This window comes from Watersipora subatra, chromosome 6 (genome assembly GCF_963576615.1).
Source record: "Watersipora subatra chromosome 6, tzWatSuba1.1, whole genome shotgun sequence".
Lineage (NCBI taxonomy): Eukaryota > Metazoa > Bryozoa > Gymnolaemata > Cheilostomatida > Watersiporidae > Watersipora > Watersipora subatra.
In genome coordinates this window covers 55,204,922-55,231,672 of record NC_088713.1, presented here as the reverse complement: position 1 = coordinate 55,231,672, position 26,751 = coordinate 55,204,922, and the positions used below count along the sequence as shown (strand labels likewise).

Here is a 26,751-nt window from a genome sequence, read left to right as displayed (position 1 = left end):
TCAGCCCAGAGGCTCATGAAGCTGGTCCCCTGTCTCATCTGTATCAGTGGGAGTACGCAGATAAGTATCTAGTCTGTTAAGTCTTTTCATCATGGCAGCCATATCTAAAGGAACAAATATTTATCAGTATCTATCGTAAGCAACAATATCATTCATCTCTATCTATAAAAATTGCACCATCTCAAAACCACCTTGTGTAAACCGTCCTTCAGACTTAGGGTATGTTTAAAATAGATGGTTTGGAGTTGTAAAAACTGCAGTCTAATCTGTTAAGTATAGCAATACAATTTAGAGCGGATTCATACGACCATAAAAACAGATTTGAGCAATTGGCTCCCTTTGAGCATTAACCAATAGAATTAACTGCTGACCAGCCAATAGCAGCGATGAAACAAAACTTATCATATCCATTCCTTATAAGTTAATAACTAGCAAGACAAAGTACACACGAAGGTAAATTAATCTGTTTTGTTACTGATGAACAGTAAATATGTAGATATTAAAATTCAAATACTAGTTGAACTGTGAGTAAAAACTTTACCTGCGGTCATCTGATTGTTTGCTTCTTGCAGGGCTATGACCTGCTGCTGAGACTGCTCCCTCTGATTGGCCAATGCTACAACAAAAATAGAATCATGGCTCATATACTGCTGCACGCATGAAGGTAAATGAATACGTGTTGTTACTGATGAACAGTAAATATGTGGATGTTAAAATTCAAACATGAATTGAACTGTTTGTGAAAACTTTACCTGCTGTCTTGCGATTATCTGCTTCTTGCAAAGCTACAATCTGCTGCTGAGACTCTACTAACCCCTCTCTCTGATTGGCCAACTCTAAAACAACAATAGAACCAAGGCTCATGTACTGGTACTGTTACATCTTACAATAAGAAGCAATAAGCAAATGTAACATTACAATTAGATAGCTTTATTATCAACTGAACCAGAGTTAACCCTAGCCAACTCAACACTGGACAAGGTCTAAAGTAAGTAAGCTGGTAAGTAAGACAAAAGATAGGGGGATGACTCATCCTAAGCTATTTATAGAGCACTAGCTGTACATGTCTGGGCAGGAACCAAACTGAACTCTAGTGATAGTGCATACATATCAGGTACTACATACAAAAGAGGTGTAAAGATGTCATCCATATCTTTTGACCAGAAAATCCAGTTCTACTGAAATTTAAAACATACCTGCCGTCTTGCAATTATCCGCTTCTTGCAGAGCTACAATCTGTCGATGAGACTCTACTAACTCCTCCTTTAGTTTAGTCAATTCTAAAATAACAATATCACCAGGGTTCATATTCTGCTATTACAAATTGATAAACTGTTTCGTCAGCGGCAGCATCGACTAAAAAATAAAACTAATCTTATTCCATGCTTACCTTTTGTTTTGTGTCTGTCAGCTTCATGAAGAACAGCAATTTTCTTGTCAGCAGCAGCAAGGGCTACAACAAAATAAAGGTTAAGATTTCGTTAGAATTAACAGACAAATCATCTTATAGATAGGAAGACCTCCTCATCAATTAGTATAGCCTCTGATACTGCTGGTTTCCATTTTTCAAGTAATCTTATTCTATGCTCACCTCATGTTTTGAGTCTGTCCGCTTGCTGAAGGGAAGCAATTGTCTCATCAGTGGCAGCAGCATGTGCTACAAAGAGGAAAAATGAAGCTTCGGTAAAAACTAAAGAACAAAAACTAAAAAATACTTTGATCTAATCCAGTTTCTGGGAAAAAGTCTATGTTTCAAGATCCGTAGAGTTTAGTCTTCAAAGTAATCTTATCCTATGTTGACCTTTTGTTTTGTGTCTGTCAGCTTCATGAAAGGCAGCAAACCTCCAGAAAGTGGCAGCAGCTTGGGCTACAACAAAGTAAAAATAGATCATACTTCAATCTAATCAACAGACAGATCATCTTATAAATCTGAATACCGCTACATGACTCAGTATAGCCTCAGCTACATGTAGAGATAACGCTAGTGTTACTATGACAACAGGCTGAATGATGTACAAACAACGTTAATCTTGAACTCTTACCATGCTATGAACCAACTTGAGACCAAAAGTTGATAAAATAAAATAATACAAAAGTAATACTGATAGTGGAGTTAAATTAATAATAATTATTTGAAGCTATTGATGGTATTGTTAAAATATAACCTTAGAACCAACTGCTTAAAGTTTATAGTTAGGGTTACTAGCGAATGAGAACCACCTAATGTTGCTACTGGGAGTAAATATTCAATAAGTTGCTACTGGATGTTGTACTTATCTTCACTAAGGCTACAACCAGGTGTACAGCCTCCATGAGTAATAATAGACTGAGAACTTGCATTTAAACTGTTAAACAATATGAGTAAACATATAACATATTTTTTGCTTCCTCAAACATTGTGATTCTATGATCAGCAAGAGCTGCTCCATAAGAAAAATATTTACTATAATAAGAGCCGTGTCTGTCTGTCAGAATTACTACTACTATAATTCTAGTAAATATCTCATGTTTCTAATCAAAACTGTAGTGAGTGATAAGAATATTCATGAATCAGGAGAGTTCAACTAAGTGCTGACTAATAGCTGCCACAAAGTGTTGAGCTGCTAACATCACTTTAATCCTATCAGTTTTGAATAAGGAATTAAAAAACTCAGACTATAATTATCCAATAGAGAGCAGAGGTGATGAGTGATTAGCAAGGGCTGAGTGTTGGCTAAAGAGAAGAGGCTGAACTGACAGCATTTAATACAGAGACAGAGCTGAACAGCTTCTGCAGCCCACTGCAGTCTCTATGCAAGGAGAAGGTAGATGGAGTTTTCCTGGGTATGTTTATAAAGATACCCTGGAGACAAGCAGAGAGTTATGCAATAGAGTAGTACAAGTGAGTAGCTGGTATCACACTGTATAATAATCCTACCTGCTAATACTGGCTGCTGCCAGCTCTTAAGCATCTCTACTGTCTCTTTTCTTCCCTCAGACTCTGCAACCTTCAGAGGAGTTTTACTGCCTCTGTTCTTTATACTGAGGAGATCAGAGACTTTACCAGGAGGAATGGAGGTTAGCATTGACTGTAGAGTTGCTGTGTGTCCCATGTATGCTGCCTTGTGCAGTGCTGTGTTTAGGCTGATAGTCCGTATGTTGAGCAGGGAGACTCGTTGTTCTACTGACAGGCGGATCAGTAGAGTATCTACTATCTCTGTATATCCTCTCCACGCAGCCCATGTTAGAGCTGTGTAACCCACTCCATCCTTCACAGCTATCAGCTCATACTTCTTACCAGGGGATGCAGTATGAAGTATAAGCTCTACTAACTCTCTATCTCCCTTCAATACAGCCCTGTGTAGGGCTGTATATCCATCCTCGACCTTCTCAAACAGCAACTCATCTGCTATTCCTCTCAATGGAGTGAGTAACATATGAGTTACTACAGGGTGGTCTTGGGAGATAGCCAATAGCAGAGCTGTATACGACTCACTGTCTCTGATAGTTGTTATAAGCTGAAGTAGCTGATCAGGAAGAGTGGTTGTTACAGCAGCCCTAAGAGAGGTAATGTCAGGAGCTCCACTAGCTCTAATATATTCCCTTATCCATTGCTCCATTGTATCCTGTAAAATACTCCACACAGTAAAATATGATAGAGAAAAAAGAAGACAAATTGTGACTAAACTGCTGACTCTGGGTGAGCTGATGACTTATAAAGCTGCCAACCATAACAGAGTTGCTGCAGGTGAACCCTGGATATTCACATAGTGTAAAAAGGAGACTAGGAATATGATACTCAGAGCTGGGAAATCAAGCATCAACACTCCTGCTATTTGCTCTCTCATGTGTTAAACTAATGGAAATAAACTCAGTAACATTTCAACATTGAAAAAGCAGGAGACAGCAATAAGATTCATGCAGCCTCCTACTTTAAACACTAATTTCCTATAAAACTGGTGACTAAATACAATCAGTGGCCTGCAGCTGATTCTGACCAGAACAAAGACAAGAGAAGCTGCTAAAAATTCCAGTTTCAGAGCTCCTCGTTATATTCATAAGAGGCATATGACCTTTTTACAGTAGCAAATGTTTGCAGGTACAAAAATGACTGAGGAATGAAACCAGAGACTCCTGACCTTAACTTAATCTCATTAAGGGATAGACTCTATGAGTCTCCTCAGGGTAGAGAGTGATAGTCTCAGGAGGTCAGAGTTATATTATAATCACACTGACTCAATGTCTTTCCTCATCTACTCTATTATTCACAGTAAGTATAATATCAACAGATGCTAACATAAAAGAGAAGTTATACTTACCTGTAGGTGCTCTGTATGTGAAATGCTTGCTGGCTGCTCCATGTGTTTTATAGCTTGAAAATGTCTCCGTCCCTCATTCAATAATCTGCCTCTTGATTGGCTGAAGCAAATACAACTTGTCCAATTACAGAATAGTATGCCGGCCAGTAATGGCAATGAACAGTTAACTTTTTATTAATATTGAGTAATGTATCCAGGAAACAATATTTAAATAATTCATCATGTGAGTCTATTATATGAAAAAGACATATGATGAATATTTAAAGCAAATCCAGGACTAATGCTAGTTATATGTGTGAGTCTAACAGCACTAGTGTTTTGCTGTATGAGATTACTGCTGGGTCTCACAGTGGAAAAAGGAACCACAGTTTACATGCTGCTGAGTAACAATACAGTAATATTATATCCCTACTTCAGTAGTTCAAACATCCACCATATTCAATATAGTTAGAACTATTGACTAGTTGAAATGTCTATATTACTATCAAATGTATTATAGTAGCTTCACAACTCATAAAACAGCATATTATTCTCCATTTTCCAACACTCCAAAAGTTTGAATATGCCTAAGCAACAAGTAAATGTTTTACATGCGATCTCTATTTTTCATTTTAACTGCACTAGCAAAATACTGGACTAGAAAGTTTTGAACTGTCTCCCATCTTTATTATTAGATCGAAAAGGTTTTTTACAGTAATATCGTTGTTGTTAAATGTAATTTTTCAACAATAATTTTGAAGTTATTGCAGTCATATAGCATCCTGCCATATTTTAAAAAACATAGAGTGTTCAGTGAGTTTACAAAGAGCATGATAGAGTACAAAGGTGTTCAGAGCAAACACTACTATGCTGAGCATTGTACAGATGTCAGTGAAGAAATAAAGCAAATACATCAGGATTTATGAATTGTTCATATGAAATGTCGTACATAGATTCTCACCATAACAAAAGTAGATCTCCAGCTCTCTGCATCAAACTCAAGCTTTCTTCGCTCTCCTCTAGTGATGAATGCAAACTGACAGTTATACAGCTATTGCCACAAAAGAAGCCCAGACCACTCCAGTGTACCAGACAAATACCATACAAAGGATCACCCAACTATAACAAGCCACTGTACCTGAAGGCTACAGGAAGTAACAATGAGTACACAACTCCAATGTGATCTACTGGGAGTAGCTCATCTATCTACAAATACTGAATGGTTGCACAAATGTTGACTACGTAACACAACACTCAGTGGCCAACCTAGTCAATAACAACAGGTAGTAACGGACTGGCTACAACTTTAAAGGTAGTTGCACGCAATCCATTACATACGTATGACTGTTGATCGCAAGAAGTTCAGCTGTAGTCTTGATACCAATAATATTAATTGTTTATCAATCAGTTAATATTCGTTAAATGTTTCTTTTTTGCTGTATAGATACTGTGATGCTGTAATTAATGTCATTGACCAAGCAAGCTTAATTGCTTACAGCCAACTCTAACTCTAATGCATAATGGATTTCTATGTCTGTTTTTAATTTGCATTTATTTAGCTTTGACCCTGGGAGGTAACCATCCGAGTTTACATCAATAGGTTGATTATATTACAACATGTTTCATTGACTTTTACAATGCACCTAACCAGAGTGATAATTCAAGATTTGTAACTGAACTATCATAAGGGAAGACTATGCCGAGATACGCTACGGTAATTTTAGATTTCCTTGGTGGCCCTTGGTATAGCTGGTATACATATATGGTAATCGCTCACCTGATAACTCATAAGGTTACAATAGTTTCTGCGATGGTGAGGAAACAAGGTGGTATTTTAAAAAGCAATAGTATTTCTTTAAATAGCAATATAATTTCTTTCATATTCACCACAAATCCATAAACATGTTCATTGAGAACAAGTGTTCTTAAATATGAATTTACACAATATTTTAGTAGATTGCATCATAATGTATTGGCATTTTGCTAGTTTTATGTTCACAATTACAAATAGTAATGTCATTTTGCATGTATTTTTCTTTTGAGGATTTTAATCGCAATCTAGTTTAGTCTATATTAATTTTGAAACACCTGGTAGTCAGATAACTTCAAAGTTAAGTAACAATCTCAGTTGATAAAGAATTACCGATACTTTCTGATAGAATATAATAAAATTTTGTGAAAGTTCATCTTGAAAGCATGCGAAGGTGGGTTTTTAAGTTTTTAATCAGACATACATCACATATTTACCATATATGGTCAAATGATATTGGCATAGCTTTTTCACTTTCAATAAACTGGGTGAGTCTGAGAAATTGTTATCATCGCGGAACATCATTCTTCTTATACTAGAGCGGTGAAGTGTTGTACGTCATTTTTCCGATGAAGATAAATATCACTCGGAGAAACATTGTTTTTATGAAAATTTCTATGGAGGAAAGATGGTTGTGGTAAGGTACTAAACTGACTGTCAATGATTTGATCCTCATGCTGCACAACAGTTATGAAGTGCTTCATTTTTTTCAGTTTTGAAGTGAAGTACCACTGATCATCAGTGTTATTCGCTTCATGATTACAATAATAGAGTTATTAGAATTATGACTTAACATAATCACAGTTGTTCTACAAGATGCTATAGTGCAGTATTTTTCACATTTAAAGGTTACTTTATTTATAGCACCATAATCCAAAGATACGGTTAATCATACAAAAGCTACAGACTCGAGTCATTCAGAGCATTTCAGAGTTCCTCATAATCATAGGGTGGGCCAACCACCCAACCAGCCTGACATCACTCAAAGAGTCATGGCTAAATATCGCTGTCCTTGCTGGTAGGCACATATCAGACTGTCTCTGTTATTTTAATTAATTGCATAATTACTTAGCAAGTGTTTCCGTGCCTGTTTGGGAGTTGTCTGCATTTGTTTTTGTTAGCCAACTACAGTGACACACGAATAACTTGCCCTCGGATAGGTCGAACACATGGTTAACTCGAACGGATTTGTTTGGTCCGTTCCCACGCAATGATAAATTGCTTTAGATAACTTGACCGTAATTTCGTTAACTCGAACAGTTTTTTGCCCAAGGCTACCGAGACGGTTGTTATCGCTTTAGGATATCACTTTATTCCAAGCCATAGAGATAAACTTTTAGTAGTTGTTAGGCGTCATTATTACCACTATTGGCAAAATATTTTTGTTAGCGACTTTTTTAAAGGTTTGCAAAAAATCTAATTTTATTAAACATCCGCTAGGGATAGCCCTCCGTAAGCATGGAGAAGCGAGGTAACCTTCAGATAAACTTAAAAGTTGACTTGCAATAAAATGCAAATTACAGTTATTTGGTATCAAAAGATTCCCCATGTCTTACTCTGTTGTGTTGTAAGTGCCAAATATGTGGAAATGTGATTACAAGCTCTTAAAAGCTCAAAAACGAAAAGCCACTGTAGATTGGAATCTCTTTATTTCGATGACGTAGCTATGAAATTTGGTTATCGTCTTGTCACATATGTTCTCACGTGAATTGAAAGGCCAATAAAAAGCTCAAATATAAAACTTCTCGTACCATTAGTTTATGACAAACGCTTCAGGTTTTACCTAAGACCCCATATCAAATATAGATGCTCGCTACTTTACAGTTTTGTTTCGGCCTCGTCTAATCGGCAAGTAGTAATCTGATCATGTGACTCAATACTTTGCAACTAATTTTTGCAGCACTTTTTGATTATCACAGGTGACCAACAGGCCCGTCATTTTTATCAGACAATGATATGTACTCCTTCGAGGTAAGGTTAAAAAATTAAATGAATTTGTACGGTAAGTTATAAGATATCACTGCTAAAAGCAACAGCATTACAATGACGATAAAACAGATGTGTAAGAACAATAGACATGGTTTTATTGCATGCATGAAGTACATTTGTGAAAATATTTTGACGAATAAGGTTGCATGAAAGTGTAAACAGAAACCATCCTATAACAACTACATCACATTTGAGCTGTTTTAGAAAGAGAATCCAAACTACAGCGGTCTCGTGAGGCTGCGATTAACTGTTTGTTTTTGAGCTTTTAAAAGCTTGTAATCACATTCCCACATATTTTGCACCTACAACACAACAGAGTAAGACATGGTGAATCTTTTGATACCAAATAACTGTAATGTGAATTTTATTGCAAGTCAACCTTTAAAGAAAAATCGGCAACACTGGTTTTTGTTAAAACGCTCAAAAGAAAACTCTGTCTTTTTTTAGCGTTTCAACCGCGATCAAGTTTAGCCTATTTTAATCTAAAAACGTCCTGGCAGTCAGATCACCGAAAACAAACAAATAAATCTCAAGTAATAGGAAAATATTTATACTTTCTGATAAAGATTGTTAAAACATTACTTGAGAGGCCCCTTAACTTGCAACAAGCAATCAATGCTGTTGATTTATATATAGTTTGTATATGTACTGATAAATACATGCACTTGTGACAGTGTTCTCATAACTTGAACGCTCTGATAACTCGAACACTTTCTCTCGGCCCTGTGAAGGTCGAGTTAGTCGAGTTTTACTGTATATGACAAATTGTGTTTGCTCCCAAGGCATGCATATTGTAACAAACTGTTAGATTGTGTCGGGCTATGTGATATTGAGGAAAAAAAATTGTTTAGTTCTTTTCTTTGTGTTGATACAATTCAAATGTTCACCATTACAGATCTGAAAGAAAATACTTAATATTCAGATTTGTTCATTGTACTGCAGCTTCATGATAATGGAGGGCTTGTAGCACACGATATTTTATAAATTTAATAAATAGATGCAGCATAATTCTAGTTCGAGCTAAAATTAAAATGTCATTTTTGGCCTGCCCTCACATAATTAGACACTAAGGCTATCCATATTATGGGTTTTAAAGGATCTGACGATATAGCTTCTGCAATTTGAAATTGTAAATTCTCTTATTTAATTTTTATAACATTTACGCTTGTGTCATTGAATAACAATATATATTTTCAGGTATAATTTTTGTTCTAACTAAGCAAGTTGCCATAGAAATGAAATTATCACATCTGTCTTATTTTACTAAATAATGTGTAAATAAAAACTTGGTCTGTTAATAGAGATCATTTGCTAATAATGGACAGTGTTTAGTGAGAGTGCCTTCAAATATCCTATGTATTGGGTGCTTTTGGGTTTCTCTATACATCAGAAGTATTTGTATGCCATCTGGTTTCCAGTTGTGAATGTCTCACAATTAAAAAGAATCGGTGATAAATTTTGCGATTGTGAAGCTGCAAAAATGCTGCAACTTTTACTATAGTAAAATCCGTGCTTGTTTGTATGTTTGAAGTCAGGTTCAGAGGTCCGAGTAAATGATTACTTCTCACGGGACTTGATCTCATAACATTCAGTTTGTTATATCGACACTAAAACCTGCGCTAATCAACCTCCTTCTCTGCGTTTCAGATTAATTGTGCAGATACATATTCTCTGTGTTTTATGACAGAAAAGTAAGTGGAGAGAATATCGATGAAGTTTGAAATATGATGATTTATATTTCAACCTGATGATCTCCCATGACACACTGGACTTCTCTAGAGTTACAGGTTTGGATAAAACAAGAAATAAAAAGTATCAAATATGAAATATATTAGTAATTCAAACTGAAGTTTGAATTTGTGATTAAATGAAGGCATTTATGAAGCAAGTTTTACTTACTTGCCTTACTTCAGATACAAATTAGTTTATTATTACATTCACGGGTGCTAGTAAATATTAATTTGAGGCGTTAAGTTAATAAACCTAGCCTTAGATCTTGGTCACTATTTATGAATTGCAGGCTACTACATATATCAAGTGTGTTAGGTGAGGGTTAAACGGTTTTCACTGTATCCATGTACTGGTCATTGCCTAATCTGTACAGTAATTAATATGTTGTTCACCAAACCCATAATCGATATGGAGAGGACAACTCCTAGTTGATGTTTATCCATAGTCCTGTGCTAAAATTATGCCCTTGGACATTTCTGAAGACATTTTTAATCACTGTGTTGTGATTCATAGTAGTTGTTCCCTCACAATTTCATGGTTCTGCTTCTGTGGACTCAGTTTTTCGTGAATACAAATATTTATTTCAAAATTGAATTGCTTATCTAAATGAATTAAAAAAATAAAATACATGAATCTCTCTCATACTCTGGCCTATTGGAATCGCTCAATGAGCATCACTGTGATAGCAGTAGTCATGGTTTAGTAGTTCCTGCTACATTTAGTAAAGCATAAACCTACCTATTGCCTGTGCATATGTTTTTTCATGTATTTTAAATGTCCTTGACCTTCAGAGGCACGCTATGAACTTGAGTAAAAAATTAATTCATTTAAAAATAATAAAAAAGTAATTGTATTATACTGAAAAATAAGACAATAACATCTGTTACAGTAGTAAAGGAGTATGGGCTGAATGATTCTACGCATATACAGTGTTAATAACATTATAATTTTGCTTTTTAGCTTATAAAACCAGGTTGATAAGTATTAAGATCGTTAAATCATTAATAAAGCCTTCAAAAATACATATGGGGGTGAGATTACTTTGCAGACATTCACCTATCATGAGGGTACAGGTCCTCATTAACTGTGATGAACGAGGGAAACCTGTAATCAATTTGGAAAACATGATAGATGTATTTTTAGTAGTACTTATACTGTGTTGGGCAGCCATTGTACATCCGATTTAGGTTTTTGTTGACAATAGTTCATATTAAACACAGCAGTAAATTTTACACCCTCCTAAGAACAAGAGATTATACATGTATATGAGTAATATGCTTGTATCACAATATCTCTAAATGCTTTGTGTAAGTATGAAAACTGAGCATTAATAAAGTAGCTAGCCAATTATATCCTTGCTTGCAGAAGCTGGGCCAATCACCATTGAGATTTGTCTGAGCAGTCACCAATCAATAGACGAGGTAATTAAAGCTCTTATATGGTTGTTGGTGATCATTGTGGAGATAAGCTGGATTTTGTACAGCCTTCTGAAACCAGCCGCAAGGTGAGCAGATGTTTACCAATTGTTACATTTTTTATTTCATCCAACGTTTCACCCATTAGTTCAATACTAGAATGAGTGTAGATCTTTTACTATATTATATTGTGGCGCTCTATGTTTATGTTAGTCTGTGCCTTCTGGACTTCAGTGGATATATCTTGCAGTAATTATCAAGGTTAAATTCTTCCTAGAATGAAGCAAGATTACGTTTTGTCTCCCGCGTCAATGAATCACTCATGTTTATTTGTCCAGGTGTTAGACTAGTTCACAGTAAAACAGACTCAGTGGTTTATATGCAGGATGGCTTGCACCTTTCTAAAAGCTCGATATTATAGCTTAGGGAGGTTTAAATGCTTCCAAAGGTTTGCCGAGTATTAGAATTTTCTTTGTCAGAAAATGGTACCCACTTGCTGATTTGATAAGTTTTAAGACCTTCAGAGTTATGATATGGTTAACTAAACAAACTTTTCACCTAAAAGTCTCACAAGATGGCATATGATGACCTACACTTAGGCCTGTGCTCATTCTTGTTGCTCGATATGCCATTTCATTTCATACTCTTTTATACTACTACATTTCATACCAAGCCTTGTCTTACCATGTCATCTCATACCAAGCCTTCTCTTACCATGTCATCTCATACCAAGCCTTCTCATACCATGCCATATCTTATCATACCATCTCATACCATGCCATCTCATACCATGCCATCTCATACCATGCCATCTCATACCACTATATATCATACCACTCCATATCATACTACTCCATTTCAAACCATCTCATACAATTCCCTCTCATACCTCTCTATTTCTCACCATGCCATCTCATACCACTCTATCTCTTACCATGTCATATCATACAACTACGCGTCATACCCCTACATATCATATCATGCCATATCATACCATTACATCTCATACCGATACATCTCATACCATGCCATATCATACCACTCTATTTCATACCACTCTATTTCATACCACTCTATTTCATACCACTCCATCTCATGCCATGCCATCTTATACAAATCCATTTCATACCATGCCATCTCATACTGTGTATGATTACCTATAAAAACAGCAAACTTTTATTGTTTGTCTTTATGTATGTCTTTTAGCTTCAAATTTAGTATAGTGCATGAGAGCTCCTGTTCTCCATCTCTATTCATTTTCAGAGGCAGAGATTTTAGCTTGTTTAATTAATCACTTGTCTAATATTGTCTCTTGATGCCATGACAATAACGATCTGGTTTCCTGTTTTGAAAAATAGTTAGAAATGGAATTGTTTAGCCAAAAGATTTTTATTGGCTACATGTGATTGCTAACAAAGCTGTTTCATGAGATACAACATTTGATTGGCCTAGCTAATGTGTAAGATTCACAATGAAAAGAAAAGTAAAACCATATTGATAAGCCGGTACATCGGCTCACGGTCTGTATACTTATATAACCGTGAAAACCGATACGTCGGCTTACCATACCAAAAGAGTTAAGAAACTTGGTCTTAGATCAGTATTTGATCTTTGGAGGCTATATACAAAATGCACTCTACAGATGAAGGTCAGCATTATCTAAACAGCATGGAGACCGACCATTTTTATGCCGTTATTATTGATGCAGCTTTATGTGAACAAAAGCCGAGCGTCACAAGTGTTTTGCTGCGCAATATTAGGGCCAGAGTCTTGCAATCGATACCAGGCTTAATGTACTTGCTCTGTCATTTTATTTTATTATTCTGACATTTTAATTTATGTAATTTTAATTATTATCAGTCGATCATATCTCTTAGTTACCTAATTCTTAGATGTTTTATGAATCTCTTGCTGTGTGATGTTATTGTAATTATTTGTGTATGCTATAACTCTATCACTGTGTTTCCATAATGTACATAATTTACAAATTTGAGCCAATCCGCTAGCTATCCGAGTCATGGAAATGGCATGAATGCGCAAGCTAAGCGAGTTTTGCAATCTGCAAAACTTTATCGAATCCATCATGCTTGCGATTCATGAAAACGGCACTTGCGAATAATGGCATTAGAATATTGATGGCTATTACATTACAAACATTTTCACGCTTCAGTTGTTTTTATTTCGATTTGTGCAGTCTCTAATGCCCAAAGTTCCAAAAGATTGCTGTTAAGCTTAAGCTTGGTTTCCATATGACAGCGGAATGATTGTGCGCAGCCCAATGATCGTGCGCATCACATTTCTTGGGGTTTTCGATTGCTGCTAAGCTTAGCGTGACAAAACTGCTAGCTATTTATAGAGTCATTAATTAGGCTAATACTTGACCTATGGGGTCAAGCAGTCGGTTAAATCCGCATCAATCCACATTGGCAGGTGTTCATTGAACAGATCCTTCGCAAAGTATCTCAACTTGTGAATTATTCGAATCGTTCTAATCATGTGAATTATGTGAGTCATGGAAACATAGTGTATAACTCTGCAGCTATAACTCTGGGAGTTAATTGTGGAGGATGAATATCATAGTTATGAAAAGACTGTTGCTAAACATGCTTATGAAAACCTTATTAAGTACAATCTGAAGGATTTCTGAAGCTTATGAAAACATTCAGAATACAAATTGACACATACTAAGCTTAAATTGAATTTTAGCATTTCATATTATCTCAAGTTTTCTTTACACTATATTTTAGCTGATGATTTACTATCCACCTGCGGAACCTGCTGGTTAGTGCCACCTGCTAAACTGATCATGTAACTACAGCTGGGATACATGCATTCAGGTTACTATCTGCAAATACCTGCTTCGTCTGCCATGATTCCTAGACATACACAACAGGCAATGCATATGCTCCCTCCTTCACCACTCAGCCAATCAGGTATGCTGTTACTGATAGTACTTGATAAAAGTTACAAGCTATGGGGCTTAGCGCTAGTCAAGCTAGTAACAGATGATTTACTGCTGCTAAAAAACACTAGATTCAGTTACTAATTATATACAAGGTAAATTTTAAGTTTATTATAATGTATTATTATAAAGGTAAAAATATGGATATGAAGACATGTTTGTTACTAGTTCTCTCACCTGTTTCACAAGAAAATACTTTCATTAAAATGAGTTATTGTATTGTTTACCATTCATACCAACTGACCTCTTAGTGAACTCTATCACAATATTTACACATGATACTAGAAATAATCGTAATGACACCTACTTGTAGTCAGGTAGTGCTGCCATTATCATCATATCAAGTTATTTTAGAGTATTGTAACTGAGAGTAGTCTCCTTGTTGAATACTTAGATAACGCGTGACTATACACTGTGATCAGCAGTGTCTGCATTTTGGTTCTATGTGACTATCTATTGTTTAAAACTGGCATAGATATGCTGAGATACAACAATAATTATAATCGATAGTTGATGGTGTTTGAAAGTTTAAAATGGAACTGGATTAGGTACACACCTTCAGCTAGGATTGCCTCCAGTAATTATCATCAACTAATCAAACTTATGCTTTAACTTCCATATCATTTTAAAATAGGGAGTCAGACATTATTACCATTGCGATGAAATTTGGGTCTCCATACATATGAATTTAAAACTCTATCGTGTTTAGCTATAGCTATTGAAATCTGAGAATGGCAGATCTGCTTTGTGCTGGATTTGATCTCGGAACCTCCTATTCACCGAGTAATAGCTTAACCAGTTAAGCTAAGCCAGATGTAATGAATTAATTAGTTGACATGTGTTGTTATATTGGTTAAAATGTGCCTAGCACTCTGTGTTATGCAATGTCACTAAAGCTTGCTCTCACGGCTCTTAGTAGTATGTTTAGCAATACAGATTGTAACTTACTCAAATTAGTCATTGGCAATGTGCCAGGCTAATGGCAGTGGTAGGTGACTACATTACCTGTCACTGTTTATAAGCTGTTTTTAATGCCTATGCCATGTCTAGAATTCGGTTAGTTTTTCATAACGTTTTTTCAAAAGATTATTTTGAAATTTTTCATAATTGCAGCACCTAATCTACCCTTTTAATTCAGCATGTACATGTAATATAAATGTGTAATAAAGTGGGTCATCTCAGTACCCGGATATACTAACATGGCTGATGTATGTTAGGAGTCAGTACTTGCAATTCTGTTTCTGACTACATATTTGTTCTAATGGTAATAAGTTCTCAACAGGTAAATAAGTACACAGACTCAGTGCCACTAACGCACCTTCAATCTCAACATACAGAGGTTACCCACACCCTCTAAGAGTCTCCAAGGCTATTTTGATATTTAACTGAATTGCTAAGTGGTTTTTACCAGAAAGACATTTTTGTTCCCCTTAGAATAACATATTGATTAAAGCTGGAGTTATCTGCTATCGGTAAAATAACTTCCATTTCTCATGTACCACATCCAGTCTTCGGTTGTTGGAATGCTTTAGCAATGTCTGTGCTGTTTCTAACAGCGCCATTAAAAGGCATAATTTGTTATTTGCTTTTAACAGAAGGCCTTAACAGTGCTCTGGTTGACTTGAATGCCAGCAACTCCATGTTATGATTCTTCATTGACTCACAGTCTACAGTCATCCCAACTTCTTTGAACTTCTCTGATTCCTCTCTTGTGAGTTTCAACTTCCTTTTCTACCACCTCATCAGACTTGAATCTATATATATATTGATATATAGGTATATTGATATATTGATATATAGGTATATTGATATATTGATATATAGGTATATTGATATATTGATATATAGGTATATTGATATATTGATATATAGGTATAGTTCACGACCTAAATGAGTATCTAATGTTTAGTTTATTCCTTCTCTAAATGGATTGCTTAGTCCCTCCCATAAGTCTAACCAATGTTTAAGAAGTCGTTTTACCTTTGTACTCCCTCTGTTCTCTACCTTTGTTCCAGTTCTCTCTATACTGTTATGCAAATATAGTTATCAGCTTGCTTAATGGCTTTTGTTTGATATCTCATGATGCAGGCGTCTATTCTGTTTCTATTGGTAGCTTAACTTCTGGTATATAGGCTGTGGAACTCTATGTACATGTAGATCATTATTGTAATATTGTTACCTGACTATCTCAATGATATGTATAAATACACTTGCTCATAGCAGGATACCGTTGTGCTTCACTACATGTGGTTACATATCTACTCTGATGTTTCAATATACTACCAGTTGGACTAGTGACCCAGTGCAGTTCAAGCTGTACACATCAACTACAACAAGTGTTTATAGTAATTATTGGTCTGTTAGTTGGTTGCTAGGCAATGACCACGATCGATTTTTGTCGATTTTAATTTTCAAATATCTTGACGATGAGATCGCCTAAAACAACAAACAATATTTCACCAGTTGAAAAAAATCAATACGCTCCATTGAAATCAACAAAAATTTGACGCAATCACATCTTTAAAGAAGAAGTTCTGAGGCTATGGTACAACACAAATTTTTAGCTAATCAGTCAGATGATTAAGGCAGCCTGTGACGCTGCAAGCTTGTGGCAGCCATTGACACCCCCTTTTAAACTGTTGAAATTTTTACAGACATTCATCTTCTTGAAACAATGAAGTATGTACTTTTAGTGTTTTCAATAGTATGCTACACATTTTATTTTTGAAGGCTTGTCCTCTCTTACACTAAGAAAGATCATAGATTTATCTCATAATTATACAAAATCTTGTAACCTTGCAGCAACACCTGACCTGGTATGTTTGACAAGCACATTGTTTAGGTTACTTACAGTAGTTGTTTCTCATCCTAGTCTCAACAGGCATATTCTACACCTGAGTCACCTCCATGTCTTGACGCGAGGTTATTAGGTGTCCTTGGTATGATGGAAAATACCTAATTTCCACTATGTCTGGTCAAAAGGGAGATGTTTGACCTAGTCGTAACCAGTTCACTTCAGTATTAGCCAATCATTGCTGTTCATGTTAGATCCTTCGGTTTGTGCTTTCAAGTCAATGTTATTTATAAATAACAACATTTCAATCAGGCAGCCTGCAGGTATATTTCCAACCCACATTTCTACACTACTTTTATGACAGCAATGCATGAATGTTTCATTGAGGGAGTTGTCCTTCTTGCATGTTACTGTGCATTCAAGATTTGCTATTATGGTAGATTATAAAGTGTTTGCACTGAAAACAAAAGTTCTAATTAAGATTGCCAACTTAGCCAGATGTCACTTGGAGTTGGTCTGTTTCTCACAATAAATAAGCTGTAGGTAACACATTGAGTTCTGGTGGTCTGCTAGTATAACGCTTCTTTCTTGAGAGAATTTTTACATTTTGGATCTTTTGGCAGAACACGGCTCTTATTATAGCGAATATTAATAAGCTAAGTCAAAAGAGCTAACTGCTTAAATTTATCTAACTTTCATCTTGTAATCTTGAAACTGTCAAAGAAAATAATATATATACAGTAATCAGTATGTTTCATGAAAGATCAATTTTTACAGGATTCGAACTCACAACATTTCACTTGGCAGATCAACACTATATGACTCGTACTAATCGACCACCCACCATACCTTCCGGTATGAAATCAGCTGGTATGATAGCCAGTATGAAATCAGCTGTTGTGATAACCGGTATGAAATCAGCTGTTGTGATAACCGGTATGAAATCAGCTAGGGTGAACACATTTTCATGCGTCCTTATTCCATCGGTCTCTTCACCGCACTGCAACTATAATAGAGGTCATAATCACACTTCACTCCAATCTTAGTGTATTAACCCTGATCAAGCATTGTCAATCTCAATCTGGCATCGTTGTGGCTGTCAGATTACCTCTAACATCAATAACAATCGTGATTAATGGAACAATACTTATTTTCCTGATAAAATCTGATACAATTCTGTGTAAGTTTATCTAAAATATGAAATACAAACCAAATTCTATAAACTTTTAGCCAGCTGGTTAGGAAATCAGATGTTAAAAAAAGCTTTTAAATATTCAGAATTGCATATTCATTCAGGCTGAACAATATAAATTGAAATTCACATTCAAATTAAAATAATCTTAAAAAGTGTTAAATATTCTGTGGCTCTTTTTATTTACATACATATGGTCTTACTTAGAGGAACTCAGTCTATCATATGAGATACAGATGATTACCAGAGCTCTATTCTCTGCAAAGAACTTTACACAGGGGAATAATCTTAGAGACTGAGAGGAGGTCAAATCTTAAGATTAAGTTAAGTACCACTTAAATGTCTTATCATCGTAAGGAAACATCGGGAGTGAGAACTACCTTCGAGTCTGAGAATAGTCTGATAACTGTTATTAGATATGACAGCCTTTATGACATCACATCACATTCTGTCATGTCTGTCTACACAAGTTTTTGTATCCTATCTAGACTACCTACCATCAAACCCTACTATAATTATGATGACTGACTCTAAGATGTGAGAGGACTAGTCATGGAGGTTACAAAACATCAACTTTTCCCTCACGATGAGAACAAACCTTGTTTCCTTTCGTGTTAATCTGTTGCTAGGCATCAAGTAAATAGATACTCACCCCACACAGTGTGGTATTTATACTAGACTAAGTTCACACAATAGCCAGAATATTTTAATAAATTGGTGTGAGATGTTAATCACATTCCTTTGTCCTTCTCACAGAATGGATAAAGTCGGACCTATGAATAGCTTACTTTGAGCCTGCTATAGTTTGCTAATAAAATAACATGGGGCTGTCTAGATTATAATAATACCTTGTATGGTTATTTGAGTGCAACAGCTGAAAGGACAATAGACACATTGCAGTTATGTTTGTTCTCTCTTATGTATATATAAAGACCTGCTAGACCTAATGCAGTCACTAGTGCTAGACATTTGCAAGCACTCTCTGTAGGGTTCATAATTTAACTATAATCTCCATACCAGTCCTCTGGTAATATAGCACCCCTATAATATATGGATGTACAGCATGGCTATAAACCATTTACTTATAGGATGATACTTTGGTGTTTAAAAAGCAAATGCCTTGAAAAGAAGGTTTTAGGTTCTGCAGCTGAGATACAACAAAAAACTTATCAGTCAGTAACACAATTGAGACAGCTTTGGTGACATCTTCATTGACATTAATTTCATCTTTACAAATTGAGATTATTTTTGCAGACTTGTCTCCTCTTAACCGGATAGTATTATTACCAAAGAATCATATCATAGCTTTACAAATGGCTCTACATTACCGTGGTAACGTTAAACTAGCGTAATATTTAAAACGACTACTGGTCTCCTTCCTAGTCACAAGATGTTATTTACTTGAGTCACCTGCTTGTCTTTACACTAGGTTATTAGGTGTCCTTGTTATGTTGGACAATACCAGTGTGTCTGGTTATGAGGAAGATGTTTGACCTAGTTGTAACCAGTTTACTTCTATGTTAGCCAATCATTGCTGTTTATGTTGAACCTTTTTGTTAATACTAATCTTTAGTATTGGCCCTACAGTATTGCATCTCCTGGCAGCAGCAGACAAATGTGCTGTTTGTTGGTACATTTTGTCTCAATTCTAAAGATTTAATCACTTTTTGTCAGGTAAGTTTACATAAGAACCAATCACTTGCCTTGACAAGAGATCCTTTGGTACAACTCGTTTCTTCAATATTGCCCATTACCTTTGGCTATTAGAGATTAATTTTACTGCAGTTAAAGATGCACAAGCTTATCATTAGCCAATCATTGCTGTTCCTGTTAGTCACTTTCTTATCAATGCTAAGGAACTGTTCATATTTAATAATATTGGAAGAGTGGTCAGCTGCAGCAGTGAGACCAGCTTTAAAGAATTGAAGGATATCATTGGTAGGAATAGCATATGTTAATCTATGTCAGTCTACAAGAGTTGGAATTTTGCCAAGCTATGCATTTGGCATTATATAGCATGAGTGCGGTTCAATGATGGACATCTGTGTTCATAAGAATCACTGCTAGATGAGTAGAGAAGAGAAAATGTATCAAGTATAAATATGAAATTGTATTTAATTATAAATCTTAAACAAGAACTACAAGTGATTTCAATTAAACAAAGAAAAAGTTATCAGCCAAGAGGCTCATGAAGCTGGTCTCCTGTCTCGTCTGTATCAGTGGGCGGTAGATACAAAAAGCCGAACGCGCTGAATGACTGAACAGACCGAACATCTTTTTGGGAGTTGCCCTCCCTCAACTATTATCTATAAATCAATTATTATCTATTATAAATAATATTGATTGCATGTTTTATATAATTATAATAAATATTACTATATATAGAAAAAAATATATTTATTTCCAATTGAATAAAGAAACAATTTTGGCTAGTTATTTAGCTACTGGTTCACCAATGGTTAACGATACTACTGAACAAATAAAACCTTTTGCTTCTACTAGGCATTTCCCTTTTATCTGTCAAAGGTAAGGCAAGTACTGATTGGACAATAGTGACAGCAAAAATACTTCAATTGAATATGTCATATTTTTATTCACAGCGTGCTTCACTGGCGCGAAAATAAACAACAGCCTCTAAAATGTTTCTACGGAATTCATTGAGCTCTTTATTTATAGAAGTTTGAGTTACGCACCCTTATCCTTAAATAGTCACACGAGAGGGCAACTCCCAAAATATTCGGTCTGTTCGGTCATTCAGTGCGTTCGGCTTTTCGTATCTACCGATCAGTGGGTGTACGCAGATAAATATTTAGTCTGTTAAGTCTCTCCATCATGACAGCCATATCTAAATAAACATATACATGTATTTGTCAGTATCTATTATTAGCGATTATATAATTCCTTTTGATCTATGAGTACGGAACCATCCCACAATCACCTTGTGTAAACCATCCTTCAGACTAAGGGTAAGTTTACAAAAAATGGTTTGGATATGTAAAAACTGTAGTCAAATCTGCTGAGCCAAACAATACAACTTAGCCTGTGATTCACCTGTTCATAGCTACCAATTTTGAGTGTTTTGCTCCCTTTGAACATTAACCAATAGAATTAATTACTGACCAACCATTAGCAGTGATGAAACAATACTCATTATATCCATTCCTTATAAGTTAATAACTAGCAAGACAAAGTACACATGAAAGTAATAGAATACGTGTTGTTACTGATGAACAGTTAATATGTGAATGTTAAAACTCAAACACAAATTGAACTGTGTGTAAAAACTTTACCTGCTGTCTTGCGATTATCTGTTTCTTGCAAAGCTACAATCTGCTGCTGAGACTCTACTAACCCTTCCCTTTGATTGGCCAACTCTAAAACAATAATAGAATCAGGGCTCATATACTGGTACTGGTACTGTTATATCTTACAATTAGAAGCAATAAACAAATGTAACATTACAATTAGACAGCTTTCTTAGTAACTGAACCAGAGTTAACAATAGCCAACTCAACACTAAACAAGGTCAGCTAACCAGCTGGTAAGACAAAAGATAGGGATGACTCATCATAAGCTATTTATAGAGCACTAGCTGCACATGTCTGGGCAGGAATTAAACTGAACTCTAGTGATAGACATACATATCAGGTACTACATACAAAGGAGGTGTAAATATGTCATCCATATTTTATGACCAAAAAATCCAGTTTAACTGAAATTAAAACCTCACCTGCCGTCTTGCGATTATCAGCTTCCTTCAGAGCTACAATCTGGCGCTGAGACTTTACTAACTCCTCCTTTAGTTTGGTCAATTCTAAAATAACAATATAATCAGGGCTCATATTCTGGTATTACAAGTTGATGAATTGTTTTATCGGTGGCAGCATGAAGTTCATGCAATTATAAAATGAAACTAATCTTATTCTATGCTCACCTTCTGTTTTGTGTCTGTCAGCTTCATGAAGGGCAGCAATTTTCTTGTGAGCGGCAGCAAGGGCTACAACAAAATAAAGATTAATATTTTGTTATAATTAGCAGACAAATCATCTTATAGATAGGAAGACCTCCTCATCACTCAGTATAGCCTCTGATACTGCTGGTTTCCGTTTTCAAAGTAATCTTATTCTATGCTCACCTCCTGTTTTGTGTCTGTCAGCTTGTTGAAGGGAAGCAATTGTCTCATCAGCGGCAGCGCCATGTGCTACAAAGAAAAAAAATGGAGCTTCGAAAAATAGTAAAAACAAAAATTAAAAAATACTTTGATCTAATCCAATTTCTGGGAAAAAGTCTAAGTTTCAAGAGCTGTAGACTTTAGTCTTCAAAGTAATCAAATCCTATGCTTACCTTTTCTTTTGTGTCTGTCAGCTTCATGAAGGGCAGCAAACCTCCAAAATGTGGCAGCAGCTTGGGCTGCAACGAAGTAAAAATAAATAATACTTCAATCTAATCAACAGACAGATCATCTTATAAATCTGAATACCTCTACCTGAATTAGTGTAGCCTCAGCTACATGTAGAGAAAACCCTAGTGTTACCATGACAAAAGGCTGAATGATGTACAAACACATTTAATCTCGAACTCTTACCATGCTATGAGCCATTTCAAGACCAAAAATTTATAAAATAATACAAAAGTAATAGTGATAGTGCAGTTGTATTAAGAATAATTAATTAAAGCTAGTGATGATAATGTTAAAATATTGCCTTAGAACCAATTGCTTAGGGTTTATAGTTAGGGTTACTAGTGAATGAGAATCAACTAGTGTTGCCACTATAGGAATAAATACTCAATAAGTTGCTACTGGATGTTGTGCTTATCTTCTCTAAGGCTACAGCCAAGTGTACAGCTTCAGTGAATAGTAATAGACTGAGAACCTGCATTTAAACTGTTAAAAAATTTGAGTAAATCTATACCATATTTTATGTTTACTCAAACATTGTGATTCTATATTTAGCAAGAGCTGCTCCATAGGAAAATATTTACTATAATAAGAGCCGTGTCTGTCTGTAAAAATTACTACAGCTATAATTCTAGTAAATAGCTCATGTTTCTATTCAAAACTGTAGTGAGTGATAAGAATATTCATGAATCAGGAGAGTTCAGCTAAGTGCTGACTAATAGCTGCCACAAAGTGTTGAGCTGCTAACATCACTTTAATCCTATCAGTTTTGAATAAGGAATTAATATACTCAGACTATAATTATCCAAGAGAGAGCAGAGGTGATGAGTGATTAGCAAGGGCTGAGTGTTGGCTGAAGAGAAGAGGCTGAACTGACAGCATTTAATACAGAGACAGAGCTGAACCGCTTCTACAGCCCACTGCAGTCTCTATGCAAGGAAAGTGTAGATGGAATTCCCCAGGGTATGTTTATATAGATACCCTGGGGACAAGCAGAGAGTTATGCAATAGAGTAGTACAAGTGAGTAGCTGGTATCACACTGTATAATAATCCTACCTGCTAATAATGGCTGCTTCCAGCTCTTGAGCAGCTCTACAGCCTCTTTCCTTCCTCCAGACTCTGCTTCCTCCAGAGGAGTTCTACTGTCATCATTCTTTATACTGAGGAGAGCAGGGACTTTATCAGGAGGGATGGAGGTCAGCATTGATCGTAGAGCTGCTGTGTGTCCCTTGTAGGCTGCCCTGTGCAGTGCTGTGTTCAGGATGATATCCTGTATGTTGAGCAGGGAGACTCGTTGCTCTACTGACAGGCTGATCAGCAGAGACTCTACTATCTCTGTATATCCACTCAATGCAGCCCATGTTAGAGCTGTCCAACCCCATCCATCTTTCTCAGCTATCAGCTCATACTTCGTACCAGAGGATACTGTATGAAGTATAAGCTTTACTAACTCTCTATCTCCCTTCCTTACAGCCCTGTGCAGAGCTGTATACCCACCCTCCTTCACAAACAGCAACTCATCTGCTATTCCTCTCAATGGAGTGAGTAACAGATGAGCTACTTCATGGTGGCTCGGGAGATAGCCAATAGCAGAGCTGTATACGACCCACTGCCTCTGATAGTTGTTATAAGCTGAAGTAGCTGATCAGGAGGGGTGGTTGTTAGAGCAGCCCTAAGAGAGGTAATGTCAGGAGCTCCACTAGCTCTAATATATTCCCTAATCCAATGCTCCATTGTATCCTGTAAAAGACTCCACATAGTAAAATATGATAGAGAAAAATGAAGACAAATTGTGACTCAACTGCTGACTCTGGGTGAGCTGATGACTTATAAAGCTGCCAACCATAACATAGTTGCTGCAGGTGAACCCTGGATATTAACAGAGTATAAAAAGGATATTAAGAATGTGATACTGAGAACTGGGAAATCAAGCATCAACACTCCTATTTGCTCTCTCATGTGTTAATCTAATGGAAATAAACTCAACAAAATTTTAATAATGACAAACGCGAATGACAAAGCAGGAGACAGCAATAAAATTCATACAGTCTCCTACTTTAAACACTAATTTCCTTTAAAACTGGTGACTAAATACAATCAGTGACCTGCAGCTGATTCTGACCGGAATAAAGACAAGAGAAGCAGTTAAAAACTCCAGTTTCAGAGGTCCTCATTCTATTCATAAGAGGAATATGACATATTTACAGTAGGAAATATTTGCAGGTACAAAAATGACTGAGGAATGAAACCAGAGACTCCTGACCTTTACTTAACCTCACTAAAGGACATACTCTATGGGTCTCCTCAGGGTAGAGAGTGATAGTCTCAGGTCAGAGTTATATTATAATCACACTGACTCAGTGTCTCTCCTCATCTACTCTAGTATTCCCAGTAAGTATAATATCAACAATTGATAATATAATAGAGGAGCTATACTTACCTGTAGGCATTCTGTATGTTATAGCTTGCTGGCTGCTCCATGTCTTTTACAGCTTGAAAATGTCTCCGCCCCTTATTCAACAACCTGCCTCTTAATTGGCTGAAGCAAATATAACTGATCCAATTACATAATAGTTTGCCTTGAAGCAATGACAGTGAACAGCCAACCTTGTAATAATATTGAATAATTTACACAGGAAGCAATATTTAAAAAATTCATCACATGAGTCTATTATATGAAAAAGAAATTTGATGAATATTAAAATCAAATCCAGGACTAATGCTAGTTATATGTGTGAGCCTAGCAGCACTAGTGTTTTGCTGCATGAGATTACTGCTGGGTTTCACAGTGGAAAAAGGAACCTCGTTGCTGCTGTCTAAGAATACAGTAATATTATATCTTTACAGTAGTTCACACATTCACAATGTTAAATATACATGTAGTTTGAACTATTGACTAGTTGAAATGCCTATATTGCTATTAAATGTGTTATTATAGTAGCTTCACAACTCATAAAACGGCATATTACACTCCATTTTTCAAAATTCCAGAAGTTTGAATATGCCTAAGCCACAGGTAAATGTTTTACATGTGATCTATATTTTTCATTCTAACTGCGGATTGGACTAGCAAAGTCTTGGACTAGGACGTTTTGAACTATCTCTCATCCTTATCATGAGCTTGAAAAGGTTATTATACTAATATCGTTGTTGTTAAATATAATTTTTGAACAATAATTTTGAAGTTATTGCGGTCATATAACTTCCTGTCATATTTTAAAAGTCATAGAGTGTTCAGTGAGTTCGAAAAGAGCATGATAGAGTACAAAGGTGTTCAGAGCAAACACTACTATGCTGAGCCTTGTACAGATGTCAGTGAAAAAATGAAGCAAATACATCAGGATTTATGAATTGTTCATATGAAATGTTGTACACAGATTCTCACCATATATAAAGTAGATCCCAGCTCTCTGCATCCAACTCAAGCTGTCTCCGCTCTCCTCTAGTGTTGAATGTAAACTGACAGTTATGAAGCTATTGCCACACAAGAAGCTCAGACCACATTGGGGTACCAGACAAGTACCATACAAAGAACCACCCAACTATAACAAGCCACTGTACTTGAAGGCTACAGGAAGTAACAATGAATACACAACTCCAATGTGATCTACTGGGAGTAGCTCATCTATCTACAAATATTGAATGGTTGCACTGCTTGTAGGACAAAGATAAATCGCTTAATGGATAACAATTCCTCTTCCAGTTTCAGCATATGCTAGACCAGACTTGTGAAATATGGCCTGTGAGCAGGACCTGCCCTGTTGGATGATTCAATCTGGCCTGGCGTCAACTTCTGAGTATGTCGAAAAAGAAGTGAGTCACTTACTACTGCTCTGAAATGCTAATGTAACTATATAGATATTCAAGCTACAATTTACTCCAACTGTAATGCATTTCACATATAAACATCAGCGAGTACTTATCAATGTGCAGTGAAATTTTTATAATGAACTCAAGCCTGTTGTAAAGACAAGCTAACAGAAATCTAAACATGGAAAAACTATATTAAATCTTGTGTATAAGTCTAAATATAGAGAAGTTAGGCTGTACGAAATCTTGAAAAGTGCTGTGTCTCTATTAAAGATGTGGTTGCGTCAAAAAATTAGATTTAATGAAATTAAGACCCATAAAAGGCTAAAACATCAGCTACAATTTGATGCCATTTTTGTCTTTGTAGACCA

General features: G+C 35.9%; 1 protein-coding gene across 1 annotated transcript; it reads right to left on the bottom strand.

Moving 5' to 3' along the window:
• Window positions 1–25,020, bottom strand: LOC137398374 (CARD- and ANK-domain containing inflammasome adapter protein-like). The gene is made up of 16 exons (XM_068084483.1): window positions 25,011–25,020; window positions 23,627–24,211; window positions 22,515–22,580; window positions 22,306–22,371; window positions 22,105–22,167; window positions 21,901–21,984; window positions 21,461–21,544; window positions 20,952–21,015; window positions 4,299–4,398; window positions 2,918–3,605; window positions 1,802–1,867; window positions 1,391–1,453; window positions 1,197–1,280; window positions 753–836; window positions 542–616; window positions 1–104 (listed from the first exon to the last, which is right to left on the bottom strand). The coding sequence occupies exons 1-16, from the start codon at window positions 25,018–25,020 to the stop codon at window positions 1–3; spliced, it is 2,286 nt and encodes a 761-aa protein (XP_067940584.1).
• Window positions 25,021–26,751: the final 1,731 nt, after the last annotated feature.

Excerpts from the sequence above, each read along its gene's own strand:
- LOC137398374 (XM_068084483.1), bottom strand. Across the intron at positions 21,545-21,900 it reads TGATAATCGCAAGACGGCAG|AGTTGGCCAATCAAAGGGAA; the intron begins GTGAGGTTTTAA and ends TTATTGTTTTAG. Across the intron at positions 1,454-1,801 it reads TGACAGACACAAAACAAAAG|CCCTTGCTGCTGCTGACAAG; the intron begins GTCAACATAGGA and ends ATTTTGTTGTAG.